This window comes from Amborella trichopoda, chromosome 3 (genome assembly GCF_054954075.1).
Source record: "Amborella trichopoda isolate Santa Cruz 75 chromosome 3, AtrichopodaSantaCruz75HAP2 v2.0, whole genome shotgun sequence".
NCBI classification, from domain to species: Eukaryota; Viridiplantae; Streptophyta; class Magnoliopsida; order Amborellales; family Amborellaceae; genus Amborella; species Amborella trichopoda.
Window position 1 is genome coordinate 1,179,673 of NC_142338.1, and position 26,743 is coordinate 1,206,415.

The window sequence follows — 26,743 nt, forward strand, 5'->3', positions numbered from 1 at the left end:
ATTAATTGAAAGGTTTTCCAGCATCAAAACTTCTTGTTTTTTTTTTTTTTTGGGTTTTTGAGATGCACCTTACTACTAAAGTTCCTTATTCAGACTTTTTCGTTTTAAAAAAATGATGCATTATATATAAAGTGGAAAGATTGTAATGTTCTACACCATCTATTTTAATTGGATATTGCCGACTTGTGATTTTTTAAAACAAGGTCAGAAAATAACACATCTTTCAAGATAACATCAAATTTATATCGTTTAAATAAAATAGATAGTACATATTAATACGACTTATTTCTACAAAAAAAGATTGCAACCTTATATGAACTTCTTCCTTAATAAAAATACAGTGGATACTGAAAACTTCAAAAAACTTAAAAAAAAAAAAGTTTATATAGAGCCGAGGCTCTAAACAATCATATTAGAACTCACCACAAAATCTTCACTAGAAGAGGTTATTTTGGTGCCTAAATATTTTCAGATTGACCATCTTGACATCAGAATGCATGATGGACATGAGAAAAAGATAGATTTCAAGTTTTGAAAATAGTGCATCTTGGAACGCATTTTTGAACCGTCAATTTTCAAAATTTTCAAACTTTCATAGATCTAGTTTATCTAAACTATTTTTGAAGCTTTAACTTTTATAATTGAAGATGAAAATATATTTTAAGGCTATAACAAAGATTTTCAGTATTGAAACCACATTTCTTGACACTATTCGAAGGTGGGCTCTAATTTGATTGTTTAGAGCCTCGGCTCTATACAAACTGCACCCAAAGATTAATGCCTAAGGTAACCGTTTACAGTATGCACCTAGAGGAGCACAGAAGTTAAAAAGTAAGATTGCAGTAGGGTCTCCTTTCTTCGGCTATTCTTCGCTAAAGTGCGATCCCTAAGGTGCATAGTGCACATTGCGCACCTGACTTTATGGGTATTCGCATTCTAATTTTCAAACTGAATAAAAAATTATTTCACTTCCAAATTAAGCCAAAAATAGAAAAATTACAAACAAAACCCAAATAAGTTTGGGTATTAATAAAGAGTGGTCAATATTTTTTGACATTTTAAATGGTAAGGCCCCAAACTTTTGAAGTTTTATACTTCATTTTACCCTATTTTGAAACTCCCAAATTTTAAATCACCCAAAACCCTAAAAAACTAAAATGATGGACCCATTTGATCCAATTTCTTTTTCCAGTTTCAAACTCTCTCTCTCACTTAATTAGAGAATAAGGAATCACAGTCAAATGGGGAAGGTGAACAGGAGATCTCACCTGCTCATGCTACTCACCCAATCCGATTCTCCCACGTATACCACTGACCGGTTCATCCAGTAGAAATCGTACGGTCAACCGGTTCCACCCTACTTCCTCAATTTTTTTTTGTCTGTTTGATGAGATGTTGAATGGATGAAGGGTTAGGTTTGTGTAGGCCTCAACCTAAACGTATAAACAAGACACAGAAGTAATTCTTAATTATTTTTTTTTCGAAAGATGTAGTTCCGGTGTTGAAAATTTTAGTATGGCGAAAAATTTATGGTCAATCTCATTCTTAAATTTTAAAATTTAAAAAATATTGAAGATTAAGCAAATTTATAAATATTTAAAAATCTTGAAAATATAGTCTAGATAATTTGTTACAAAATATATTATTTTTAATATTTGAATTTATTTTATTTTATTTTTTATCGACCCATCTTAAAGTCGGGATGATCAATTGGAAAATTTTGAAATTTTGAAAACCTATTTTCCAATGGATTTTTGAGGTATGGAAGTTACTTCTAACGTGAGGTCGCGACCTTGTTTTGACTTTTTCAACGAATAAAAAGTAGGGAAATAAATAAATCAATAGTAGGCATTTTTTTGTTTTTTTTTATTATTTTACAAAAGGGTGATATGATCTCAGAATAAAGGCGCCCAATTGCGGACTGAGACCAGTGGGAAGATGTTGTGAAGGTTCCAAATTTATTATTTACCATTACTCCCTCAGTTGCCTAAACTTTGGATTAGTCATATGAAAGAGAGTCCTATCTCTTTCTTTCTCCATATGACTTAACTCAACTATACTTATCAATTACTAACTACTGTTCTTTTAACAACAAAGTTCAGGACTAATTGAATGTAAAGCAATACAAAGGAAAATGAACTTTGATTCAGCATGAAATTTTTGGAGTTAACTTTTATCTCGGGTGACATTTCCAAAAACAAAATAATAAAATTGAGTTTTGAGTTTTAAACACTTATAATTGACTATCCAAAAATTGATAATACCTTTGTTTGGTTTTAATTCAAAAAATGGAGAAAATAAACCCCTCCTTATTTTTTTATATGGTTTAAGAGTTAGTTTTTAAAAGATATTAGTAGGGCGGTGTCAGTAAAAATAAAAATCGCAATGTGGTGATTAGGGTGTAGGGGTGTTACTAACCCCAACCCAATTCCCAAAATGCAGAAAGTGTTTGGGAACGGGCAATGAGTAGGACAAATAAGTGGTGAGCAACTCTGGACAACAATAAATTTTCTTGTTTTTAGACACTCTAAATGTAATATCTCGAGAAGATATCTACTTCAATTGATAATAATCAAAGTGCATTGAGGTTAACACGGCATATTTATCGTTGGGATGCTTGAAAACAAACATTCAAATGCTTTTTAATACTTTCCAATGTCCTGGAACATCAAGATTTCACATCATCAAAATTACATTCTTCTTTAAATAGGGAAAGTGACATGTGCTTATCGAGTTAAAAGCACCTCCACGGTAATGCGAGCATGTAAAGTGTAATGTTGGAGATAAATTTTTTTTTTTTTTTATTCTATGAATCAAGGTTTTAAAAAGAGGATAGGCAACTCGAATTGGTCACACCCATACTTATGTCGGATCGGAGGAAACGGTGGATCGGATTAGAAGAATCGGCAGAATCAATAATTTTTATTTCAATTTTTTTAAAAAAATAATTCGAGTAAAAACTGTTCATCGTTTTTTTTTCGCTTGACATGGTGAAGAATTGGTCAGACTCAGTGAAGAATCGTCGAAATCGGTAGTTCCCGAAAAAAATCGGAGATTCTACTATTTCAAACGGCTTGAATCCTAGTTTTGGCCTAATCTAAAAGATCTTGAATGATTTTCGATCCGGATCGCCTAATTCGGAATTGGGTCACCGATTTTTTAAACCTTGACATGAACATAATAAGGGTGTCCTAGTCACTCTTTCGTGTTCTTCAATGCCTTACAAAACCCACATATTTTTCTTTCCAAAACATGACAAAAAATCAGATTTTACAGCCAATGACATTTGTTTTTCAAAGACAAAAATAGTGAATTAATTTTGGAAATCATACGCTCGTGCATCTGCTCACAAAAAAAAAATATCCTGTATTTGTTAGTACAAAAATATTCTTAAAGAACTTCAAATATCTCATCTGTATCAGCTCACAAAAAATGTCCTTTTTTTTTAGTGTAAAAATATTCTTAAATTTTCATGTTCATACATGAAAATTTTCCAACATCAAAACAATACCCTGATTTCTACATTTTAACGTTGCAACCTTATATAAACTCTCTTTTTTTTCTTTTTCTTTCTGTTTCTTTTTTCTTTTTTTTTTAAACACTATTAAGCGGATCACTTGGCCAAAAAGAAAACCTCTAATATGGCTAATCTGCTTGTGAGTTTGATCCCTCAGGACTACCTTATACACATTTTTAATTGTTAGAGTGAGGTTGCGAGCGATTTCCATGGGCGAAATTTTCACTCCGAATGCCGAAAAGCAATGACTGAAATTTCAGCGCGTGATAGTTAGTGGTAACGCCAAGCTAACCATGGTTAAGTCAACTTAGAGATTAGAGAGAGAAACCTCTCTCTCTCTAGACGATACCCTTTGATTTTGATTCTAGTCTAGACTCTAGAGAGAGAAACACGGAAGGTCTCTTTTGGTCTAGAGAGAGAAACACAGAAGTTCTCTCTCTCTCTTCTCTCTCTCTAACTTGCTTTATAGACCTAAGGACAACCCGACGCGTTTCTGCTATCATTTGTGATTTTACGCGGAGGTGAGAGTGGGGTGCGGCTCCTTCTCTCTCTACGTTTTCCGATCTTTGATCGTTCTTTGTTATTGCTGATATCTCCGGCATATGAGGCTCAATTCCGGCGACTATTCAATCTGTCTTGGAATCGATCGAACCCTCCCCGTTCCTTTTTCTTTTAATCGCCACTTTCGTGAAATTTTCTCGATTCCTTTTTCAGGTCGATTCCCTGAACGGTGAAGTTCACTGTAATTCACTTTTGAGGGTCCATTTTTGGGGCTTATTACTCCTCAATTTGATTGGTTTTTGGGGGTTCCTTTTTGGGTATAATTCTTCTCATCCCGCTTAGAGATTTGTGGCTTTTTGGGGTTTAGGGTTTATTCTAGTCCGTGATTCATTCTTCAAATTGGGGGAATTTTTGATCAGTTCGAGATGGGTCCTGTTTCTTTGCCACCTGGTTTTCGATTCCACCCCACAGATGAGGAGCTCGTCCTTTTCTATCTGAAAAGGAGAATCTGCGGTCGCCCTGTTCCGCTTGATGTCATTGCAGATATTGATATCTATAAATGCGAGCCATGGGATCTTCCTGGTATGAAAAAATCCACTCCTTTTCAACCCTTTAATTTTAGCTGTTCCGTTTGTGTAAATTTTATCTCTATTTATTCCTAATTCCTATTTAAGCTGGATATTATCAGCTCCGATCTTAGGCTCGTAGCTTTGTTATTTCTTTATCGTCATGCTGCCTTTTTTGTTGGTGAACTCGTTATTCAGTATATATTATCTGAATTATTGGTATTTTGTACTCTTTTTTAATGGTTTCATTTTCTGTGAAAGCTGTTTAATTTTGTGTTCATATATTTTTATCATTCATTTTGTTGGTAACTTATTTGTGGGGCGCTCTTTGGTCTCATTTAATTAAATTATTTGTTGGCCTCTTTAACTATTTGACCTGCTGATATTACTGGGTTTTATGCATTTGTTGATAAGAGGGAAATTGTTTGCTTCTTCTAGATCCGATACATTCTCCATATTTTGGTCAATTGAGTCATGATATTGATGATCGCCTTGCAGTTTCATAATTCATCTGTATGTGGATTGAACCTAGTGCTTACATTTTCTAATTTTTCTTCTCTCCACTACTTTTGATCCTTAGATCCTTTTATAGTTGAATTTTGTACGGGAAAAGTGGTCATTTCTTTGTAGACATTCATATTATTGATTCTTTGCATGATATTGCCCGTGATATTGATGATCATCATGCTTCTCTTCACTAAAAATAAACTCTTCTGTCCTTTTCTCTTTTCTAAAATGAGTTTTATATTTTTGTAGCAATGCATGGGCTTCATACTTCGCCTGTCTCAACCCTTTACATCTACTATTTTGTCGATGAATCACTGTTTAAGTACTTGTAAATTTTTTTTGGCGTTGTTACATTAATTGCTTATGGATATTATATACCTCAGCTTACTGGTATCCAAAAAAATATATATATACCGCAGCATACGTATTGTAAGTATTTGACTGTTTTTCTATATGAAACTGATGATTTCGATGCATTCATTTGGTGAGAGATATGTATGTTTAACCCCGTCGCTGACGTTAGTTGGACAATGAAACTATTTACCAGCACATGTGGTGTTATTGATCCTGCTTTTTAATTAGCTTATTTAGTATGGTATTGTATTAGAGTTCTGATTTGATTGTCTTAATTTGTGTAACAGATAAATCTCTGTTACAGAGCAGAGATAGAGAGTGGTATTTCTTCAGTCCAAAAGATAGGAAATACCCAAAAGGAGTTCGAATAAATAGGGCTACTCAAGCTGGGTATTGGAAAGCAACAGGAAAGGATCGGTGTATTTGTTCAAACTCCCACACTGTGGGCATTAAGAAAACATTGATATATCACATGGGCAGAGCGCCAAGAGGGGAGCGTACTGATTGGGTGATGCATGAGTATAGGTTAGAAGATGATGAGCTTAAGAAGGATAACATTGCACAGGTATGTCAAGGAATCGGTCTTTTTTCCTCCAAGATTCATTAAACCAAATGAGGAAAACAAAGTTACTCTGCTTTTATGCTGCCCATGTTTCTTTTATGCTTTCCTTTTCACTGAATACTGATTACATTGCTTGCAGGATTCATATGCGCTGTGCAAAGTATACAGAAAGAGTGGACCTGGTCCCAAAAATGGGGAGCAGTATGGTGCCCCCTTCAAGGAGGAGGAGTGGTCCGAAGAAGCAAATGATGAGAGGCTGGAAGGTCTTATGGATGGTGCTGGTGCATGTCTTAAAGAGCAGATCACGCCTGAGGTCACAGTTAGAGGTAGCAGTGATTCTTTTGAAAACTTATTGTGCCATGTCCCAGATCAAACGACACCTGTGGAGCCTCCTTCAGACCCAGACCAGGGGGCTAAAGATTTGGATCATATCTTGAGGTGCATTTTAGGTGACGATGAAGAGGATAAACAATATTTGCAAGATCATGCTAATGGATCCAAGGTATCCAGGCTTTATTTTATTTATTAAAGCATATTTGTAGGGAAGCAATTGTGCAAATCCTGTTGCATTGAGACTGCTATGAGCATGCTACCTACATCATGTGGACATGATCTTTTATTCTCTTCATGGCTAAGTAATAACAGTAGTTATACATTTATATCTGTATTGTTCTCCATCATATTCAATATATCAAACAAGCACATCACTGTATTTGGTTGAACAAGTTAAAAGAAGTTTCTCTATAATTGAGTAACCTGTGTTTATTAGAAGTGATCACTGCATAAAAAAAGGAAAGCAAAAGAATCTGTTCCAGTTTGTTTATCACAAATTCTTCATGCTATAACATATACCCAGCTTGCTTTCTCAGCAAATAGTTTGTTAAAAAATGATCATAAAGAGTATTATGTAGCTTTATTTTATAGTTTATAAATACAATACAGACAACTTTAGAATCACAAAGAAGAGTAAAGATACAAATCTTTATGCAGGCCTATAATATGGCACATGGAAACCTCCCTGTTTGCATGAGTATCTAATACCCTTTAGTCCTTTACATGAAATCCCTTTTTTAGTGTGGATCTTATATGCTTATAATTTCAGGTGTGCTTGTCCCAGATTTGATTCGTATTTCAGTTTGATGGTCATTGTTCAAACTCCACAAGGTATAGGACTTGGGTTCTTAATGCTTTGTCCTTGGGGTCTATCATGTTTGGTTGGCTCTTCATTTATGCCTTATGCATGCTTGACCTAGTTAAAGAATGATTTTACTGGATGGTTCTTCATTCTTTCTATTGCATTGTCTGGGTATAGAATTATGTAGCCCAAAAAACAAAGAGGTGGTTTGGTTATAGAATCAGTTCTCTTCATTATTTACAGAAGCAAGGTGTCTAGATATCCCCTACTAAATGTTAAGTTTGGAATTTTATTCGCTATGTTCTTATCTTAAACTTCAATTCCCAAGCATGGCACTTTCTCATTTCATTTAGGATTACATAAAATATCTGATCTTGGGATATATCATTTCTTTTATACGGTGTCTTCCCATATTCGTTGCATTGAGATTCCTGAAATTGCATTAATAGATCACGTGAGTTTTATTTGAGAACTTGATGCATCTCTTTCCCCCTCCCTTCTCTCTCTCTCTCTATCTCACACACACACACTAAACAGAATATCTCACTCTCTTTCTCCCCCTATGTTCAGGTTGTTGGTGAAGATGAAAGCCATGGTCATGTAGTGGATCCATCTGGCAACGAAGATTGGCTCCTGTGTGACTTACGGGATGGAACCGAGACAAGCTTTCAGAGCGAGCATTCGGTTCCAGGGCCCTGTCAACCTTCCCAATATCCAGTGGCGACCGAAGTCCAAGGCTTTGAACCAGACATCCAAATACATGATGAAGATTTCTTGGAAATTAGAGATCTAATTGATCCAGAGTATCCAGAGCCCAGCATCCCAGTCCAACAATTCAACATCACAGAAAACCCATATCCTCCGTTGGATGGATTAAATGATCTTGATCTTTATTTCGACCCATCTTTGTTATTGCATGAAGTAGGTAATCCAGACAACTCTCATTGGACGACACCACTTGTTAACCAAATCGACCCACAAAATGTCCAATTTAATGGCTCTAATTTGGAGAACCAGTTGGATTTCTACCCACCATCTTCCTTTGTAAATGAGTATAGAGAGCCTGCCACTAACTTGGGATGTGACTTATGGGATGGGGAGCTAGAGCAGCATCAAGTTCTGGATAGTAGTAGATTGAGCGTGTTTGCATCCACCGAGCTTAGCCAACAAATGGTCATGGATCCGCCTTCTTCAGGTAAGCTCAGATTCTCAGGGTGGTGACTAGTTCCTGTTCTTTCCTTGTCTATAAGAGTGCACAACTTTCTGTTTGATGAAAAATTGTAACTTTTTATGTGCACGCCAAAGGGAAATGTGAATGTAATTTGTGGTGCCATAAGTATTATTGCGGCAGTTGGTTGCGTGAAAACTAATCTGGTATCCAACAACAAAAACCCGTATGCGTGCTTCTGAATATACAAAAATTATCAATATGGCATCTTGGAGGCTTTTAAGATGGGCCATGATGACTGCTTTCAGTGTGCAAAATCAGTCATTTTGGCCCTTCGTATGTGTCTTAGCAGATGCAGTACGATGTGGGATGATTAATGTTTTCATGGACTCAGGCATCAGGCAAAAGTCACGTTTGTATCTTCGCAAGACCCCAACAATAACATATATTTACTTTCTTGTGTCTCTATCTTTCTTGGATCTTAACAGTAACTACATACCTCTCCAGCGACTTATTCTCACTCTTTTAATTCATTTATGGTTGTATATATAGGCATTGTGTATAATAGTGGCTCTTCTATCAATCCAAGTGGTGGTATGGTGGTGGTGCAAGGGGGTGGAGGAGGGTCATCTTCTTGGATCATGTCAAGGGTTTCAAACATGTTAGAATCAGTGCCGGCTTTAAATGCATCGGCAGCTGAGCACCCATTGATAGAGAAGGCCATAAAGCGCATGTCGAGCTTTGGAGGAAGGGCTTCAACCCCTTCACAGCATGCTTCTTGCTCCTCTTCGAGCAAATGCAGCGAGTGTGGTGGCCGAGCTTTGGGAGGGAGGAGGAGAGAGGAGAGAGCAAGTGGGGGTCTGGTGTTTGTCTTCTCATTGGGGGCCATGTGGGCTGCTCTCTGGGTGTTACTGATTGCTGTCTTTGTGAAGTTCTTGAAGGTGCTCTTTGATCGATTCCTGAGACATTAGGGATTGTGTATTAACTTTATTTTGATAGGTCTAGGTGAGATCAAATATAGTATATGCATATATAATTATATATATAAATATGTTGGTTTAAATAGCAAAACATGGTAATGTGTTTATATTAAGTATAGCTTATCATGGTAGTCAAAATTGAAAGGGCCCTTCAAGCACCCAATGTGTAATTTTGTATAGATTGTAGATGATTATTGGAATTCATTGATATGATAATATAATCGCACGCTTGTATTTGAGGTTGCTTTGACAAATCTCTCTCTCTCTCTCTCTCTCAGTGTTTCACAAGGTGGAATTGGGTGCTGACATGCACGTTTGATTGTGATCCTATCGAAGTCGGCGATTTTGAGCCCGAAGTCAATATGTAATGAAAAATTTAAAAATAAGAAATTAGGTAATCGGGGAATTCTGTGGTCCTAGAACTGAAATTAGCTTCTGTTGATTATGATTTGATTCAGTGTCGGATGAACAATTTTTAAAACCCTGTTGTGTGCCCAATGTTGATCAAAGTCAGCCTCCGGACTTATTAGTAATTCGCAGGCTATTGTTTCAAGGGGAAGGGTTTCTATACTTTCCCTATAGCTTAGAAGAACTATGGTTTTCTTTTCATCAAGCCGCTCAATTTTGATCAAGAAAGCTACTCACCGTTTGATTTTAGATCCGATGTTTTAAAGTAGTTTATTTTTAATTTTTTTTATGCAAATTATATGAATATAAAATTTAATGTTGTCATTTTATCATTAAGGTGCATTTATAAAAAATATTAAATATAATTTTTGGATAAAATGTAATGATCAAAATACCTCTTGAAACTTTTAAGGGTATTCTGGTTATTTTATTTTATTGGAAATAGTTTTTTTTATATGTTTTGTTAGTGCAAGTTTAATAGAGGGTTGGAGGTCCTAAATTTAGTGTAAAAATGGTTTATAGAAAAAATATTAAAAATAAAATAGTGTTAGTGTCAAAATGGTTTATAAAAAAAAATATTAAAAATAAAATAGTGTAGAGAGGTGACATTCTGATTGAGACAATCTTAACTTTTCATTCAGAATGGACGGTTGGATAAGGGAAAGTATATAAGTTTTATGCTATAGACGAAGCATAAAAAGCTTGCCTTTGTTTTAGTTACCACATATATAACCAAAACAAGTATAATTTAGGCATAAGTTTTGTGCTGTAGGGGCAGCATAGAAAGCTTGCCTTTGTTCCACATTTGTAACCAAAACAGGTGTAACTTAGGCATACTCCTCTTAAAGTCCCATCATTTATAGGGTGCGGTTTTTATAGAGCCTAGGCTCTAAATAATCAAATTAGAGCCGACTTTCAAGTAGTGTTGAGAAATGTGGTTTCAATATTGAAAATCTTTGTGATAGCCTCAAAATATATATTCATCTTTATTTATGAAGTTTAAAGCTTCAAAAATAGTGTGGATCGATAGATCTATAAAAACGTGAAAATCTTGAAAATTGACGGCCCAAAAATGCGTTACAAAATACACTATTGCCAAAACTTGAAATCTAGTTTTTTCTTATGTCCATGCATCTTGATGGCGAGATGATCAATTTGATGATAGTTAGACATCAAAACAACCTCTTCTATTTAAATTTTTGAGGTAGGCTATATAAAAACTTTTCCCTTCTCTAAAAGGTCTCCAATTTTTAAGGGTTGTGGTTTCTTTAAGGTTGCAACTTTAAACCATCCACACCTCCAATTTTTATTATAAGATGTAATTTTGGTGTAAAGAAGTTTTAAAATTATCTCAAAATCTTTTTAAACGCCAAAAATGGTTAAAATCAATTAGATCTATAAATATATGAAAATCTTGAAATGAACGGTGTATATGATGTACTCCAAGATGTACTATTTCTAGAACTTAAAGACTTTTTATATATATATATATTCATACATATCGATGTCAAGATGATCAATTAGAGGGCTTTTTAACATTAAAACAACTTTTTTCTATGAATTTTTTAGGTGCATCTATAATCCTACATTTTAAGGTTGCAATCTTATATAAACTTTTTTTGTTTTTAAGTTATTATGTTTTGACCCAATTTTTTGTATGTTTTTAAAATGACGATGTTGCCCCTATTGTGCAATGTGAGAATGTGAAGTTCAATATTTATATCAAGGTTAGATAGTCAAGACGATGGGCCGCCACAATGTAACACCTTTGAGCTTTATTTCTACAACGCGTAGGGAACCATTTGCCCACTGAACCACTTAAAATAAAATATATATACTAAAGAAAAAAAAAGGAGGCCTAAAATACTTTGGCTTTAAATTTTGAAGAATTTTAATTGAGCAATTACTTTGAAACTTGAAAATTTGAAGTATTTTAGAGGAGCAAATACTTTGGAATTATTTAAGTTTGATAAAGAATCCTTGAGAATTTCTTCAAAATATTTGTTCAATTAAAATACTTTGAATTTTCAAATTTCAAAATATTCTTCGGCCTCATTGCTGGCATGGTTTATATGGATGTTAAAGTTCAGATTCTTAACATCTAAAGCAGGGGCAATATTGTCTTTTAAAAAATTCAAGGACAAATTAGATACATATGTAATAATATTGAAGGTTTGAGAAATTTCAAATGACGGTTTAGGGTATATACACGTGAATTAATTATAGGATTGATACATGAGACCATCTATCTTTGTTATTAAAAGTTCGTAATTACTCCTAACCATTAGATGTTAGATTGGATGGCTTGAGATGTGTCACGAAGTTCAAATTTTTTTTTTTTTTAACCGTCAATCTACTCAATAATACTCTTACAACCACTAGATTTGAAATCTGACAAATAAAAATAACTGCCATCTCTTCGTACTAAAAATAAATGGCCTTTTTATATACTTCTCGATTAAGTAAACCAATCAGGGTCTCTCACACATCCATTCCCCTAAAGATTGTTTGGGCCAATGCAGTTCCAGTATAACATTTTTGTCTTCTGTACACAACGCGAACATGAATACTGTGCAATCTTGGCATAAATTACTTTGAACTTTCGTAGATTAATAGAGTAATTTGATAATAATTTGATAATGCTTGACTTGGAACCATTCCAAATAGACTCGAGAATATTGTTTTTTACATGATTAAATCCTTTTTAGTGTTAATAAGTACGACTTTCTATGTGCCTCAAAAATTCAACATCCAAACATTGAATAAGAACCGACCAACTTTTGGAAGTCAAGATCTATGTGTTCAAGAACTATAAAACCTTTTTTTTTTTCTCTTGAAAATAACTATTTTGTAATATTTAGATTTCAAATTTTTGGATAAAAAAAAATTCTTTTGTCCGAGGAAAGTTACTCCTCTTTTGTCCGAGGGAAGTTACTCTTTTTCCTAAGGGAGTTGTTGTACAATACCAGAGCATGCTGCTATACGTGTTGGCTAATGCATTAACCAAGTTTTAAAAATCATCAATTCAGATCAAAATCGCCTCGTTCCGGATTGAAAATAAGAGGAACCGTTCCAGATAAAGCCGCCAATTTGTTAGTGACCGGACATTACTGTCAAAAATGAACTGGTAGGTTCTAAGGTGAATCGGGCCATGTTTATTTTAGTTCTAAAAATAAATAAATTTCACTTGGCCCGACCCTGCTAGTGCACAGGGTTCCTTTGGTCACACGAGTTCACCACTCATTTTACAAATATTTCATTTCGTCAAAATCGATTTAAAGCTTTTTGGGTCCTGGTTCTTGGGTATATCAACTATCAAGTTGGATTTATGCTCCTAAATCTCCATCTATTTTGGGATTCCTAGTTACCATTTTTGTTTACTTATACCATTGATTTCAAAAGAAACATTTTGAAATTTGAGTTTTCCAATATTTAGATCTCACCATTTGAAAATTGCACGTTTCCTATTCGATCTCAATACATCATTTTTCAAGTGCATAGAGAGGTCATTTAGGAAATTATTTTGATTGAGGTTAATCTATAAGCTGAAGGGTTCTAAAATTAGTTCTAAGTAAGGTTTTACATGATGGAGTAAATGGACACTATACTCCCATAGAAGAATAATATCTTTTAGTTTTGAATAAATTTAAATAATATGATTTACCTTTAACATTCAAAAAGAAGAAAAAAAAAAAACTTCAAATGATATTATTATTGTTATTATTTTTTTTTTTTGAAAGACGTCCAAAATTTTTATTAATCACAAGAAAGAGAGATCACATCATTAAAAATAGTAAGAGAGGCAAGAAAAACTTCAAATGATATGATTTGGTGAGTGTGTCATGAGTCCCTCCATCAAAAGAATAATATACATTCGAAATATGCATAAAACAAAATCATGCTCTACAGTATATGAATAATATACATTCGAAACATGCATAAAACAAAATCATGCTCTACAATATATGGAACATCATGATTGTGTGTGAGAGAGATACGTTGCTAATTCTTGTCTCTCTCATATCTTTCTTAATTTGATAAATCTCTTTCCATTAAGTTCGAAAATGGATATATGGTAATTCAAATTACCACATTGTACCAAAATAGAAAGTACCAATACGTATCCTAAATTTAAATTATATAACCTTGACAGATATTTATAAAGAGAGACTAGATCTATACCAATTCAAATTAGAATATGTCTCCAATTATCTCTCGAATCTCTTTTCTGAGATATCTCCTCAATTTTCTCGTTTCCCAGATTTTATGAGATTTTAAAAAAAGAAAATTCCCTCTCTCTCATGTCCTCTCTCTATACCATATATATCTTCCGTTGTCATCATAAGAGCCTTATCCCATACCATATCTCTCTCTTCCTATTAAATTTAAGAGTTTATGTTATTTTTTTAGTAACTTTTCTTAATAGGGTCTTTTATTTTCTATTTGAAAAGCACCAATACCGTATAATCTCTTTAGATATAAAGTCCCTTCTTATTCTTACAAGACATGTCTACCCCTTAATTCTACTTTAATAATATAGTATAGTATAGATAAATATAAATAATAAAATAGAAACATGAAATTTAATTTAATAATCTAGTATAGTATAGATAAATATAGATAATAAAATAGAAACATGAAAATTAAGAGAGAGATAACTGGTAAGATTCGAGAGAGCAAATATGAGAATGAAAAAAAAAAAGAGAAGAGAAAACATGAGAATGGAATAAAGAAAGAAGAAGAGAGATAACACAAGATTCTTATATCCAAAGCCCAATAACTACATCTTCACTATTTGGATAAAGATTACACAAATATGTGCCTCTATATATATATAGAAAACAATCACAATGAATCTTGCAGATGATTTACAGATCCAAAGCCCAATAGCTACATCTTCACTATTTGGATAAATATTACATAAATATGTGCCTCTATATATATATATATATGAAAAACAATCACAATAGCTACATCTTCATTATTTAGATAAAAATTACATAAATATGTGCTTCTATATATATATATATATATAGAAAACAATCGCAATGAATCTTAGAAATAAAAGTAAAGCCCAATAGCTGCATCTTCACTATTTGGATAAAGATTATATATATATATATATATATGAAAAACAATCACAATGAATCTTGGGTATAAAAATAAATCGTAAGAGGTTTATCACCAATAACAAACTTGATGAATATGACTAAGCAATTTAACTGATCTCTTCTTATCTTTAAGGCTGAAATTGGAACTAAGACCCTCAATTGCTTGGTCTAAGACCCTCAATTGCTTGGTCTATTCCTCTCAAGTTAGGCTCACTCTTGCCAAAGAGAAATTGGAACTAGATGAAATTGGAAGTGGAAGGTTTTTTTTTTTTTCTGGGAGGTTTTCTTTTTTGGAAGTAAAGAAAACAAAATGCCCAACTTGCCCACTCGAAAGAACGAAACTGAAATTAGAACTGAAATGTTTTTTTGCTTGGCTCTTTAGAGCGGGCCAAACTGAACTGAAATTAGATGCTTTTTAGCTCTGAAATTAGATGTTTTTTTCCTCAGCTCTTTCAAGCCGCTTTTACGGCGCACTAGGGCCGGAGGTTTTCTTGCACGCAAAAGAACTCTGCGCGGTTGCTATGCTCTTTTGAGCAGGCCAAACTGAAATTAGAACATAAATGTTTTTATGCTCGGCTCGATGGCCAAACTGAAATTACAATTGAATTGTCTTTCGAGCGGGCCAAACTGAAATTAGAACTAAAATATTTTTTTGCTCGGCTTGATGGCCAAACTGAAATTAGAATTGAAATGTTTTTTGCTCGGCTCTCTGCTTTTGCGGAGGAGCTGTGCGTCGGAGGTTGGTTTTCTTGTGCGCCGGAGGTTTTCTTCTGCACAGCACTTAGGCCGGAGGGAGGTTTTCTTTTGCACGGGTCGGAGGTTTTCTAGTCTCTAGTCTCACAGGTTGGCCGGAGGGAGGCTTTCTTTTGCAAGGGTCGGAGGTTTTCTAGTCTCTAGTCCCACAGGTGGCCTCACAGGTTTTCTTTTATGGCCGGAGGGAGGCTTTCTTTTGCACGGGTCGGAGGTTTTCTAGTCTCTCGTCTCACAGATTTCTGGCCTCACAGGTTTTCTTTTATGCCTCTTTGCGCGTCACAGCACTTGAGGCTGGAGTCTCTTTGCGCGTCACAGCACTTGAGGCTGGAGGTTTTCTGCACGGTACGTACATAGATCGAAAGCCCAATAACTACCTCTTCACTATTTGGATAAAGATTACACAAAATAAAATTACACATGCATCTATATATATATATATATAGAACAATCACAATGAATATTGAAGATAAAAGTAATATATATAGAACAATCCCAATGAATGTTAGAGATAAAAGTAAATCTAAGTAAATCGTAAAAGTCTTTATCACCAATAACAAACTTAATGATAACAAACTTGATGACTAAGCAATTGGATTTGGTTACTTCTTATCTTGACGACTTCCAATTGCTTGGTTCATTCTTATCTTTATGAATAACTCATGAAAATATAAAATATGTTGACCAATAATAACCTAAAATAATCCATAAAAGAAGGGATGATCTAAGAACCCTAGACTTGCTAAAATAAAATTTTAAATACATTAAAAAGAAAAAATATGAAGAAAAGTTGAAAAATGCCATTCATTCTTCCCAATTTGTAAATATGCAAAAATCTCAATTTTAATATCTTCATGTTTCACTTTTAAAGCGCTTCCTTGGATTTCATCAGTCTTCTAAATCATAGGGAGCTTAGAACAATAAAAAACTAAAAAAGACAGAAAATTACCAATACACCCTTCCCCTTCTCTATTTTGGACCCCCAAAACCACCACAATACCAAAATGAAAACCAGAGAATAGACTTGATTTATTCATCAATTAATTTAATGATATTATAATAAAGGAAAATTAACATAGAAACAAGGCGATTTGGAAAGGTATTTTGAAAAAATAATAAAAGAGATACTGATCAATTTTAGGAACTAAGGGACTTGAAATCTTTTTCTTTCCATATCGAGATAATGAATTAGATGGTTTTTCAACATCAAAATAGTTTTACAATGCACTTTAATTCTATCATTATCAACCTTGTATAAACTTTAAAAAAACAAAAGACCAAAAAAAAAAAAAAAAGCATTCCAAACCAAGGCCTTTAAGAAGAAATAAAATAAAAAAGAGACGTTGGAAATTTTGGGGACTCTTCAATGCCCTAAAAAACAAAAAGGTATTTACAAATTAAAAAATAAAAACATCTTTACATTGGGTAATTTTGGTTATTTTATTTTATTGAATATTATATATATAGTTGGAGTGGCCGCTCAAAATTTGATGTCAAAATATTTTGCAGAAAAAACTTTAAAACAAAACAGTATGGCATTGTGATTGGGTACATTTGATCAGTCCATCAAGATAAAGAGGAATATATAATTCCTATATTGTAGGAGAATGATAAAGAGGAATATATAATTCCTATATTGTAGGAGAATTATGGAAGTATATAATTCCCATATTCCATTGTAGAAATTTTATCGAATATGATATCTAATTTATCGGTTTTTGGGAAAATAAATAGCCATAGTTTAATGTAAATATGCTCGATAGTTCATTATATAAATTAACGATCTATTAAATACTTCATGGCAATAGTTAATCCCAACTCTCGCCGGAAATCTGAAGACCACAGAGTGTCAGGTGCGTTATATTCCCCGGGAATGTTTTAACATTCTAACTTTCCGGCCGGTTATCGCCGGAAAACCTTTTAAGCTTTTAAAAATCCGGTCACTTTGGCCGGGAAAATTTCGTTTCAGAATGGAAAGTAGGTTACAGTGACAGTTCGAGATGGCATTCCCATTATGAACAGTGTTTTGATACTTTTCTTTGTTATTGGGTTCTTAAAACCGGTCTTTTTATTGTGGGTTTTGTACCTTATTTGGCATCGTGTGCTGAGTTTTTGTAGAGAATCTGATCCTGCTTTATCTATAGTCTTTTTCAGTTATTTGGGTTTCAAATTCTGAATCCAAATTCGTTTACCACCTTCTCTGTTTCGCTTTTCTATAATGGCTCTCTACCCCCTCTCTCTCTCGGCAAGTGGTTTTTTAAATAGAACAAACATGGGTTTTTTTATGCATCAAGTGTTTCAGTTTTTATTTTTTTATTTTTTATTTTGAGAAAAGGAGGTGTTTTTTATGCATTGCAAAGTTGAATGAAAGCTCTCTTTCTCTCTTACTAAAATAGGTTTTTAATGCGTTTGAGTGTTTCTGGTTTTTTTTTTTTGTGAGAGAGAAAGAGAGAGGTTTTCTTTGCATGGAAAACTTGAACGAAATCTGTCTCTCTAGAGTGTTTTTTTATAGAAAAAACATGTTTTTTATGTGTCGATTGTTTCTGTTTTTGTTCTTTACTTTGTAGAGGGAAAGACATGGGTTTTTGATGCATTGCAAAATTGAATGATTTATCTCTCTCTCTCGCTAAAGTTAAAATATCTCCAAGCTTTGCCCGTTTCTCTCTCTTCTCCGGTTTATTCGAGGCGCAGGAATGAAGCTAGAGAGAGATAGAGAGAAACTAGGCACCGAAAAACAAAAGAGGTTGGGTTGAGTTAGGCGGCCAATAAAAAGTAAAAAACAAAAAGAGTCATATTCCATTACTTGTTGCGTTGGGAGTTGGGACTTCTACTTAGTCCCTCTCTCATCTTTACTTCCCCAATCCATATCTTTTTGAAAACTATAAATTCTTCTATTTTTATTAGATTTTTCAATTCCTTTCAGACTTGGGTCCCTTTAAAATATACTCACCCTTCTGTTTTTGTTTGTTTGATTCTTTGGTCTACTGAAAATATAAACTCACCCCTCTGTTTTTGTTTGATTTTTTATGGAATTGGGTTTCCTCCCTTTTAACTTATTTCAAGCTACAGTAAATCATGGGTTTCCATCAATTGGGGTCTCTTTAAATGGGGCTTATTTCTGGTTATTTGCAGGTTAGAAGTTGATCGCAGATGTTTGGTGGGTTTCCATCACTTGGGGCTCTTTCATATTTGAATTGTTGGTGAGGTTGTCGTTTGCTGAATTTTAAGTAGGTTTTGTGGAAATTTGGATGGGATTTATGGTGGGTTTTTGTTGAGATATGGATGGGATTTTTGGTGGATTTTTTCCTGAAATTTGGATGGGATGCTCAGAAGAAGCCTAGAAATCGTTTAGGCTGAGAAGAAGCATAGAAATCAAAGCAAGTTATTTTCTTTTTTTAATTATAAAGGAGCTTGGTTAAGAAGCATGGATTTTAGGCTCTGAGAAGAAGCATGGAGATTGCAGCGATTTAAGTCTGAAAAACAAGAAAATTCAGCAAGATTCTCTTCTTTTTTTTTGAAAGAGTTAAAAGAAGCTATTCGATTGTTTTGAGTTAAGACTGACAAACAAGATAATTAAGCAAGTTAAAGAAGCCTGGTTATTTGGGTTTTTTGAGTAATGGGGTCTTTTTGTTGCTGCTTCCGAAGAGGTGGCTGCTTCGGAGGAGGTGACGAAAGCAGCTACCCTGATGTGTCAACTGCTACTTTGGGAGCTACTTTGGGAGGCTTCTCTTCCCTTCAATTTCGAGAATCAACAAGCTCAACACTGGTAAATAAAAATAAGAATATTGGTAACTGAATATAAGAATATTTCTTTCACGCGTAGTAGTTGCATAGTCACTCTATTTCAATCATTTTTTTTAAAATGGATGACAATCTACGTTTGTTTACTCAAAATGAGGTTTTCTCAAAAGGATTTTTCTCTTCCTTTTCACTTTTTTTAGTTGCATACTCACTGCTTTATTCAATTATTATTATTATTATTTATTATGGATGTTATATTCACTAACTTTCTTAGACCAATTGATAAACTTTGTTTTAGATGAATATCAATTACCAATTGTGTTCCTCTTCATCATCTCTTCTTCATTTCCTGTTATTGGGTTTGTTTTGTTAATTATTATTATTATTATTATTTATTATGGATGTTATATTCACTAAAATTTACTACTTTACAGGCTGAATCATCCTGTTATTGGGCTGTTATTTCATTTCCTGTTATTGGGTTTAGTTTGTAAATTTTTGAGGGGGGAGAGCCTGATTGAATCATCCTGTTATTGGGTTTATTTTGTTAATTTTTGAGGGGGCAGAGCCTGATTCTTTACGGTACTGTTGTGGTAATCCGTTTTTAGTTCTGATCATGTATCCTAGCATTTTAAAATTGTTAGTGTAAATTAGTTCTAATTTACACTAACAACCTGTTTACAATAATTTGAATTTCAGTTAATTGGCTACTGAGCTTGTTAACTATAGCAGGCTCTAAGAACTGGTGAGAATGCTAGAAATAATGACTGGACTATGGATATTCGCTCTTTTCTTTCAGCATGTATTAAGAAATGTGAAGCCTTCTGAGCACATCTGCACATGAGGCTTTTAATAACAGGGATCTTCAAAATTACCAATAAGTACTAAGAACTACAGAACTCAAAATATGATAAGAAAATACATATTGCTTGCACAAGTTGGCTTCAAGCTAATACCTAAGCATCCTGATGTCAACATGCAAACCCATAAATAGAAATTGGTAGATAACACTTGCAGAGAAGAAAAAGAGATAAGATACTGTTTCAGTCACTAGTCAAATTTCTTCAATAAAGAGTTGCAACATTGTTAATCTTAACATGAATTTTGTTGCCATTTACATATTCCTTCTTTCATCTGTGGGACTCCGTTCGCTCCATAAATCTTTTGACTTGACTTGCTTCACTGAAATTCAAGAAAGCGTTCCATTTCACAGAATTATCATCTGCTTCACTTGGTATAGAGGTAAGGGAAAGCTCAAAAGAACTGTGATATGACTCCTTGGATGGTCATAGAAGTTGCCTTCTTCCATAGACACCTCTAAAAATCCTTAGTGTTCCAGTTTATCCCTGCTTTTTCTGTTGTCTGGAAAATTAAGGATTCAAGAAATTCCAATTTCAACTCAACGAACCACGTGTTTGGGTTGTTCTGCTGCATAGCCTATCTATTGGAACTTCAGTATCAAATCACGCGCTCAAATCAACGGTTATTAATAAAAAATGAAAAAAAAAATTCATATCAGATGCCTTGAACGTGTAACAGCACAAACCATCACTTACTGAAAATTTGAGAATTTTTTTTTTTTTTTATAGTACTTTTTGGTGGTAATTTCTTTGTGAGTAGTGCTGAGTAGAGTCTACTTTTTTGAAGTTCACAACTCTTGGCATGGCATAAGCCTTGAAAGAAACAACTATGGACACGTTTTGTGCTTTCTTTTCTTTCCTTCGTAACTCTTCCATTCTCTAGTGATTGAATCATGTGCAAATACTTTGCTATTTCAAATACATGGCTGGTATTTCATATTGAGTGGTGGATTTTAGTATCATTGTTTTTTATGATTTTCTCTGGTTGAACAGTGTATGAGTTCTTTGGTACTCTGGTTTTAGGAACTCATGCCTGTGTAACCATCAGTATTCAAGTCATTTTCTCTTGATCATTCAACCTGAATCTTTGTGCAGTCTTCTCAAGCAGCAGTGAATCAGCTCATACCACCTAGCAGAGGTTTGTAGTTCTTAGCCTTTAATACTTTGATACTTTAGACCGAAGCTTTCAGGAATTAAAACTCAGATAAATAGTATGTTACAGATTTTCAGCCCATGCAAAGAAGAAGAAGGAAGTCACAGATAAATGACACTAATGAAGCTAGGGTGGCAGAAAATACTGGTATGGAAGCTCCTCTAGGAGTTGACTCGTTTCAGGTTCTCAAAGTTCAAGGAGATAAGAATTCATTGGGAGATGGCAAATTTCAACATCATAATGCATGCAAAGAACCAAGGAAAATCAATGCACTTTTGCTGGCAGATGAGGATGAGGACTGCTGCCCTACCTGCCTTGAAGGTAAGTATAGGGACTTCTGTTTCACATCTTTTTTCATTTTGATATTTGTGTCTTTTTGTTTTAACCTGGCAGCTTTGCCAACTGAACTCGCACACCTGCTTTTGGTTATCTTGATAAACAATTCTTTAGAGCCAGTAATATGTCAATATCGAAGGTTCAGTGCATAAATCATGATGCCCTTGTTTCCAAAAGAGTCAAATTTCATGACCTTATAACAGATATGAACATATTAGTTGGCTAAGTATCATCATCATCCAAGCCTCATTCGAACTATGGAACATATCAGTTGGCCAAGTATAAACAAATTCGAACACCATCTCTAGTGTTGTTTCTAACAGGTTTGTTGCATGAAAATTGCAGAAATACGTAAAAGAAGTGAGTGAAAAAAATAAATAAATTAGGAGATACAGAGATTAGAAAAACAAAAAATTAGAAAAACTATAAAGAAAATCATCATCATCATCGTCATCAGAGCCTTATCCCAACTATTTGGGGTTAGATAAAAATTATCGAGAAAATAAAAGACATAATACAATAAATAAAGCTGAAAGATAAGCTTAAGTGAAACCAAACAGGACATACATAGAGGAAAATAATCTATGATTACCTGGAGAATATAAGAGTAAGAAAATAAGGGGGTGAGAGAGAGAGAGAGAGAGAGAGAGATATTTCTTGAGTCAACCTGTGGTTGTTGGTTAGTTATGTTGATACTGTTTGCTGCATTTTATGAAAGGAAGTTTCACTTGGATAGCACATTTCATGTGTCCCAAATATGACAATGTAGTTTCCGTAATCCAGAAGATTCTAGTGCGCATGAATTCAGAAAGCATCAAGGGTTATGATTAGAAGTTTCATGTTGAATCTTCTGATTGGCCAGGTTTATAAGCTTCAAAAGAAGACCATTTTTTATGCAAGTGAATTGCTAAAAACTCTTGCAGAAACCACCAGTGATATGAGGATCTTATCTTTATATCATAATATCAGTACAACATAACAGAAGCGAGAAAAAAAGAGATCTCTTCTTACACTCAAGAATAGTTTGCAGATACTACTAACAAGCGGAACCAATCAGAATATATTTCTCTTTTTTTTTGTTAACTGTATTGTATTAAGATAAGTGAATTACAAGTAACGACTGTAATCCAAAAAATAAGCCCCCCAAAACAGTGGGGGGGCCAATACAAACCCACAGGGGGCCCAAAAATCCAATCAGAATATATTTCTGTATATTGTTAAAGGTTGTTGTTGCATTGAGCTTTCTTTCTTTGGGACTACATTCATGAAAATTTACTTCCCCCAATCATGGGGTCTGTGATGATTCAGGTCTCTTAACTTCCTTCCCTGTTAGTGCTTGAATTTTCTTATGCGAACAAAGAAACAACTCAATGCAAGCAACCCATTTCGGTGTCATTTTTCTTTTCTTTGCCTATACGTTTATGGCTAACAAGGTCTGGTCCTAACTTTATGACTAACAAGGTCTGGTCATAGCAGGCTATAATGCAGATAATCCCAAGATTATGACCAAATGCAAGCACCATTATCACCTTTCCTGCATATATGAATGGATGGAGAGAAGCAATACATGCCCCTTATGTGAACAGGTTTCGGCCTTCTCCTTCCCCCTGTGATAATTGGGATTTAGTTTGTATTTGGTTGAATTGTTTGACATTGATCAGCTATACAACCTTTTGTTAAAACATGTAATGATGGAACCTTTTTAAACAATGGAAAAAAACAAGGACTCGACAAGGTCCCAAGCATCCTGAGTCAGGAAACTCGGACTGGGCCAAGTCTCCCAGAGAATTGGCCCAGTCCTGAAAAAGAAATAAAGATAATATTGGGAACCTGCGAGACTTGGCCAGTTTCCATGGTTTTGGTTCAGGACTTAGCAGCCTGCCAGGTCTGAGTACTGGTTTATGGTCTTTCAACAAGTTACTTCATGTGATCTCTTTGATGTTGGTCATGCAGGTAATGGAATTCAATGAGACATCTTGACACATAGGATGAGCAAACAATGCAAAGCTTGAGCTTGGCAAAGGACAGGAGGGATTCACCTTCGAGTGCTCTCGAACCTTTTTTTGGTTTCTGTGAAAGCATCGCATTCACTCCATCATGGAGAAGACCCAAATTTTGTTAAATGCTTGCGAGGAGAAACTCAGGTCGTTGTGCAGGAAGAGTGTGTCATTTTCTTTTTGGTTTTTTATTTCTTCTTCTTTTATGTTGTTTTCTCTTTCCTTCTTGATTGATGATCATGCAACATTCTAATCCAGGTCCTTGTGAAGGAAGAGAGTGTCATTTTCTTTTTGGTTTCTTATTTCTTCTTCTTTTATGTTGTTTTCTCTTTCCTTCTTGATTGATGATCATGCAACATTTTAATGTGTGCAAGTTATTTTTGTTCTGGGTTCATGTAGTACTGCAAAATTTTAAAGACTGAAATGTATGCAATGGAAAATATCCTTTTGAGAACGTTAACATCGAATTGCTATAATTTTTTAATACAAGCAGTACCCCCTAATCAAGGGTAAACAACTGGATAGATACAGCCAGAACTAAAGCAAAAGGCTCCCATCAGGTAAGAGAGCCAAGGGGACCCCCCACCTCTAGGGGCCAGGGCCAATTCATCTCAATGGAAAATATCAATGCATCGGATTTAAATACTGGGAAAAAATGACTAATACAATACATCTCAATTAGAATTGCATGGAATTTTGGGGGGAGATAGAGGTGTCTAATTGTAGGTAGGGGTTTGATGATTTGGATAGAGAAGCAACTTGTATACCTCATTTTCATTTGAGCCTCTCTTTCATTGTTTGTGTGAGAGAGAGAAATGCGTTTGAGTCAAGTTAGTCAGAGTGAGGAAGGAGAATGAGGTGGTCTGGTATTGGAGGAGGGTGAGGGTGCATTGAGGGAGATTTGGTGGAGGAGCTGGGACCTTGCCCTGTTGAGGGTGGCGAGGCAGAGGCAGAGGTGCTCCTCCAGGTCCCTCAGCTGCTGTGTTAGCTTAGGCTGGCTCCTTCTCAGCTGCCTCACCACCTCTCCAACCACCACAGTAGAGTTCTCCCCCCTCTCCACCCCCATTCTCACGAGTGCCGTGTCACTCTCCACTGTCTCGTGAACCCTCGTCACCAGCCTCTCTATGGTGTCGAGATCGCTGCTGAGGACATAGACTCCTTTGGCGGTGGTGTCGAGCTGGGCCACACGCCACCTAACCATCCGAAAGGATGTCTTTGCAAAGTTGGCCGGCAGTAGAGAGAAGAAGCAAGATGGCCCTGTTGATGCAGCAGCGGCCATCACTGTGGCACCTCCAATAACGTGAGTGAAGAGCACGATGGCAGTTGCCGTGACGGCCAAGGTGGCGCCAACGAGGCAGAGGGCGGCGGTTCTGGTGGTTCGGCGGAGGAAGCTGAGCTTGCGGCGGGTCCTGTGCAGGTTGCGGTCGAGGTCACGGCGTAGGTTGGAGAAATGCTGACGGAGTTGGGAGAAGGGCTCAACTGGAGGGTGTGGGAACGGGTTTTCAAATGATTCGTGGAAGGCGAGGAATTGGCGATTGGCGAATTTGAGTTGTGGGGGAGAGAGGTGGACGTGGTTGCTGCTGTTGTTATCAAGAGTAGGATGAGGCAAAATTTCAAGGAGTTGGCGGAGGGGGGAGTAGAGCTGGAAAGTGCACGTCGTCGAGGAATGGAGGGAGAGGCAGAGGGAGGAGGCTTCTTCACTGACGTTAAAGTAGTGGGAGGCGAGGGTGGCTGCAGAGGAGGACGAGGGCTTGGCGTTGTGCAGGGCCTCCGCTATGGCGTCATGGCCTGGCTGGAGGAGCTCGGAGTGGGTCGCGACGTGGGTGGGGGAATGGATCTTCGTCCATATGTCGTTGTAGGAGTTGGTCTGCGTGGCGATGGTGAACTCTCGCTTGAGGTTGATGGTGGTGGTGGTGGTGGTGGTGGCGGTGGGGGTCGAGAGAGGCGTGTGGTTCGTTGAGGTAGAATTGGAGCGAGGCGTGTTATCTCTTGTCGTCGAAGTCGACGTCAGGTGGCCGTCGGATTTAATGAATGGTCGAGGAGGAGGGTGGAGGGGCGGCGGAGGCAGAAACCGCTTTCTATTGCTCTTATTCTTATTGTTGTGGCTGGCATCAACAGAATTAGCCATGGTGGAAGCAGTGACATGAGAAGGAGAAGTAGGAGATGATGATGAAGAAGAAGCAAGTTGCTGGTCCACTGTGGATTTGGATTTGAGAGAGAAACGCATCTTTTCTCTCGGAGAGTGGAAGTGAGAGGGAGGCGCTGATCATGGCTTTATATTTAAGTCAACAGATAGATGGGTCTCTATATATAGAGATTTATTTTGAGGAGACACCTGCCAACTGCTTGATTTTATTTTTGTACACAATGGAGACTGGATTCTTGGTGGGGTGGGGTGGGGTTGGGTTGGGGGAGAGAGAGATAAGGGGGAGTGAACAAAAATGCGGATACCGCAGCCGACCTCGGCACCATTTCTCTTCTCCCAAATTAGAAATTGAACCATTTTATCTCCACTTCTCACACGCATTCTAATAGGCCCTAGCAGGTTGGCCTCGGGCTCGAGCTCGAGCTCACTTGACCTGGACTCAACCGGATACCATGTGTGTGAGAACCTGGGGCTTATGGAACACTTCTGATTTCAAAAGCCTAAATTGATCTAGAGGATAGGTATCGTCCACCGAAGAGGATATCTTGTTCAACTTTATCTAGTGTATTATTTTAAATTTAGTTTAAAAGTTTTATCTTTGGTCAACTGTATCTAGTGTATTTTTTTGTGCACTTAGTATTTTTACTTATCTTGCCACATTTTTGTTAAAAAGTTTTATTGAAGAAAATATTTTAAGGTGCACATCAAAAATTCACTAGAAGATGTTATTTCGATGTCCAAAAATGTTCAAATTGATCATCTCGACTTCAAGATGCATGGATACGAAAAAAAAAAAAAGATTTCAAGTCCTGGGAATAGCGTACTTGTAATGGATTTTTTGGCTGCCAATTTTCAAAATTTTCAAGTGTTCGTGCTTGATCTATACTATTTTTGAGTTTTTAAATTCTATATTATTTAGGCCATTGCAAAGATTTTCGGTATTGAAACAAC

At 35.6% G+C, this 26,743-nt stretch overlaps 3 protein-coding genes across 3 annotated transcripts; 2 read left to right on the forward strand and 1 right to left on the reverse strand.

Annotated features, from left to right (window-relative positions):
- Positions 1–4,012: 4,012 nt before the first annotated feature.
- Positions 4,013–9,544, forward strand: LOC18439673 (NAC domain-containing protein 16). The gene is made up of 5 exons (XM_006849831.4): positions 4,013–4,600; positions 5,733–6,010; positions 6,147–6,509; positions 7,713–8,337; positions 8,863–9,544. The coding sequence occupies exons 1-5, from the start codon at positions 4,444–4,446 to the stop codon at positions 9,279–9,281; spliced, it is 1,842 nt and encodes a 613-aa protein (XP_006849894.1). The 5' UTR covers positions 4,013–4,443; the 3' UTR covers positions 9,282–9,544.
- An 8,820-nt stretch (positions 9,545–18,364) lies between these two features.
- On the forward strand, positions 18,365–24,106 carry LOC18439674 (uncharacterized). Its single transcript, XM_006849832.4, has 5 exons — positions 18,365–19,325; positions 21,256–21,298; positions 21,383–21,634; positions 23,126–23,235; positions 23,603–24,106. The coding sequence occupies exons 1-5, from the start codon at positions 19,176–19,178 to the stop codon at positions 23,627–23,629; spliced, it is 582 nt and encodes a 193-aa protein (XP_006849895.2). The 5' UTR covers positions 18,365–19,175; the 3' UTR covers positions 23,630–24,106.
- On the reverse strand, positions 24,092–26,353 carry LOC18439675 (UPF0496 protein At3g19330). The gene has a single exon (XM_006849833.4). It carries the CDS (start codon positions 25,871–25,873, stop codon positions 24,482–24,484), a length of 1,392 nt encoding a protein of 463 aa, XP_006849896.2. The 5' UTR covers positions 25,874–26,353; the 3' UTR covers positions 24,092–24,481.
- Positions 26,354–26,743: the final 390 nt, after the last annotated feature.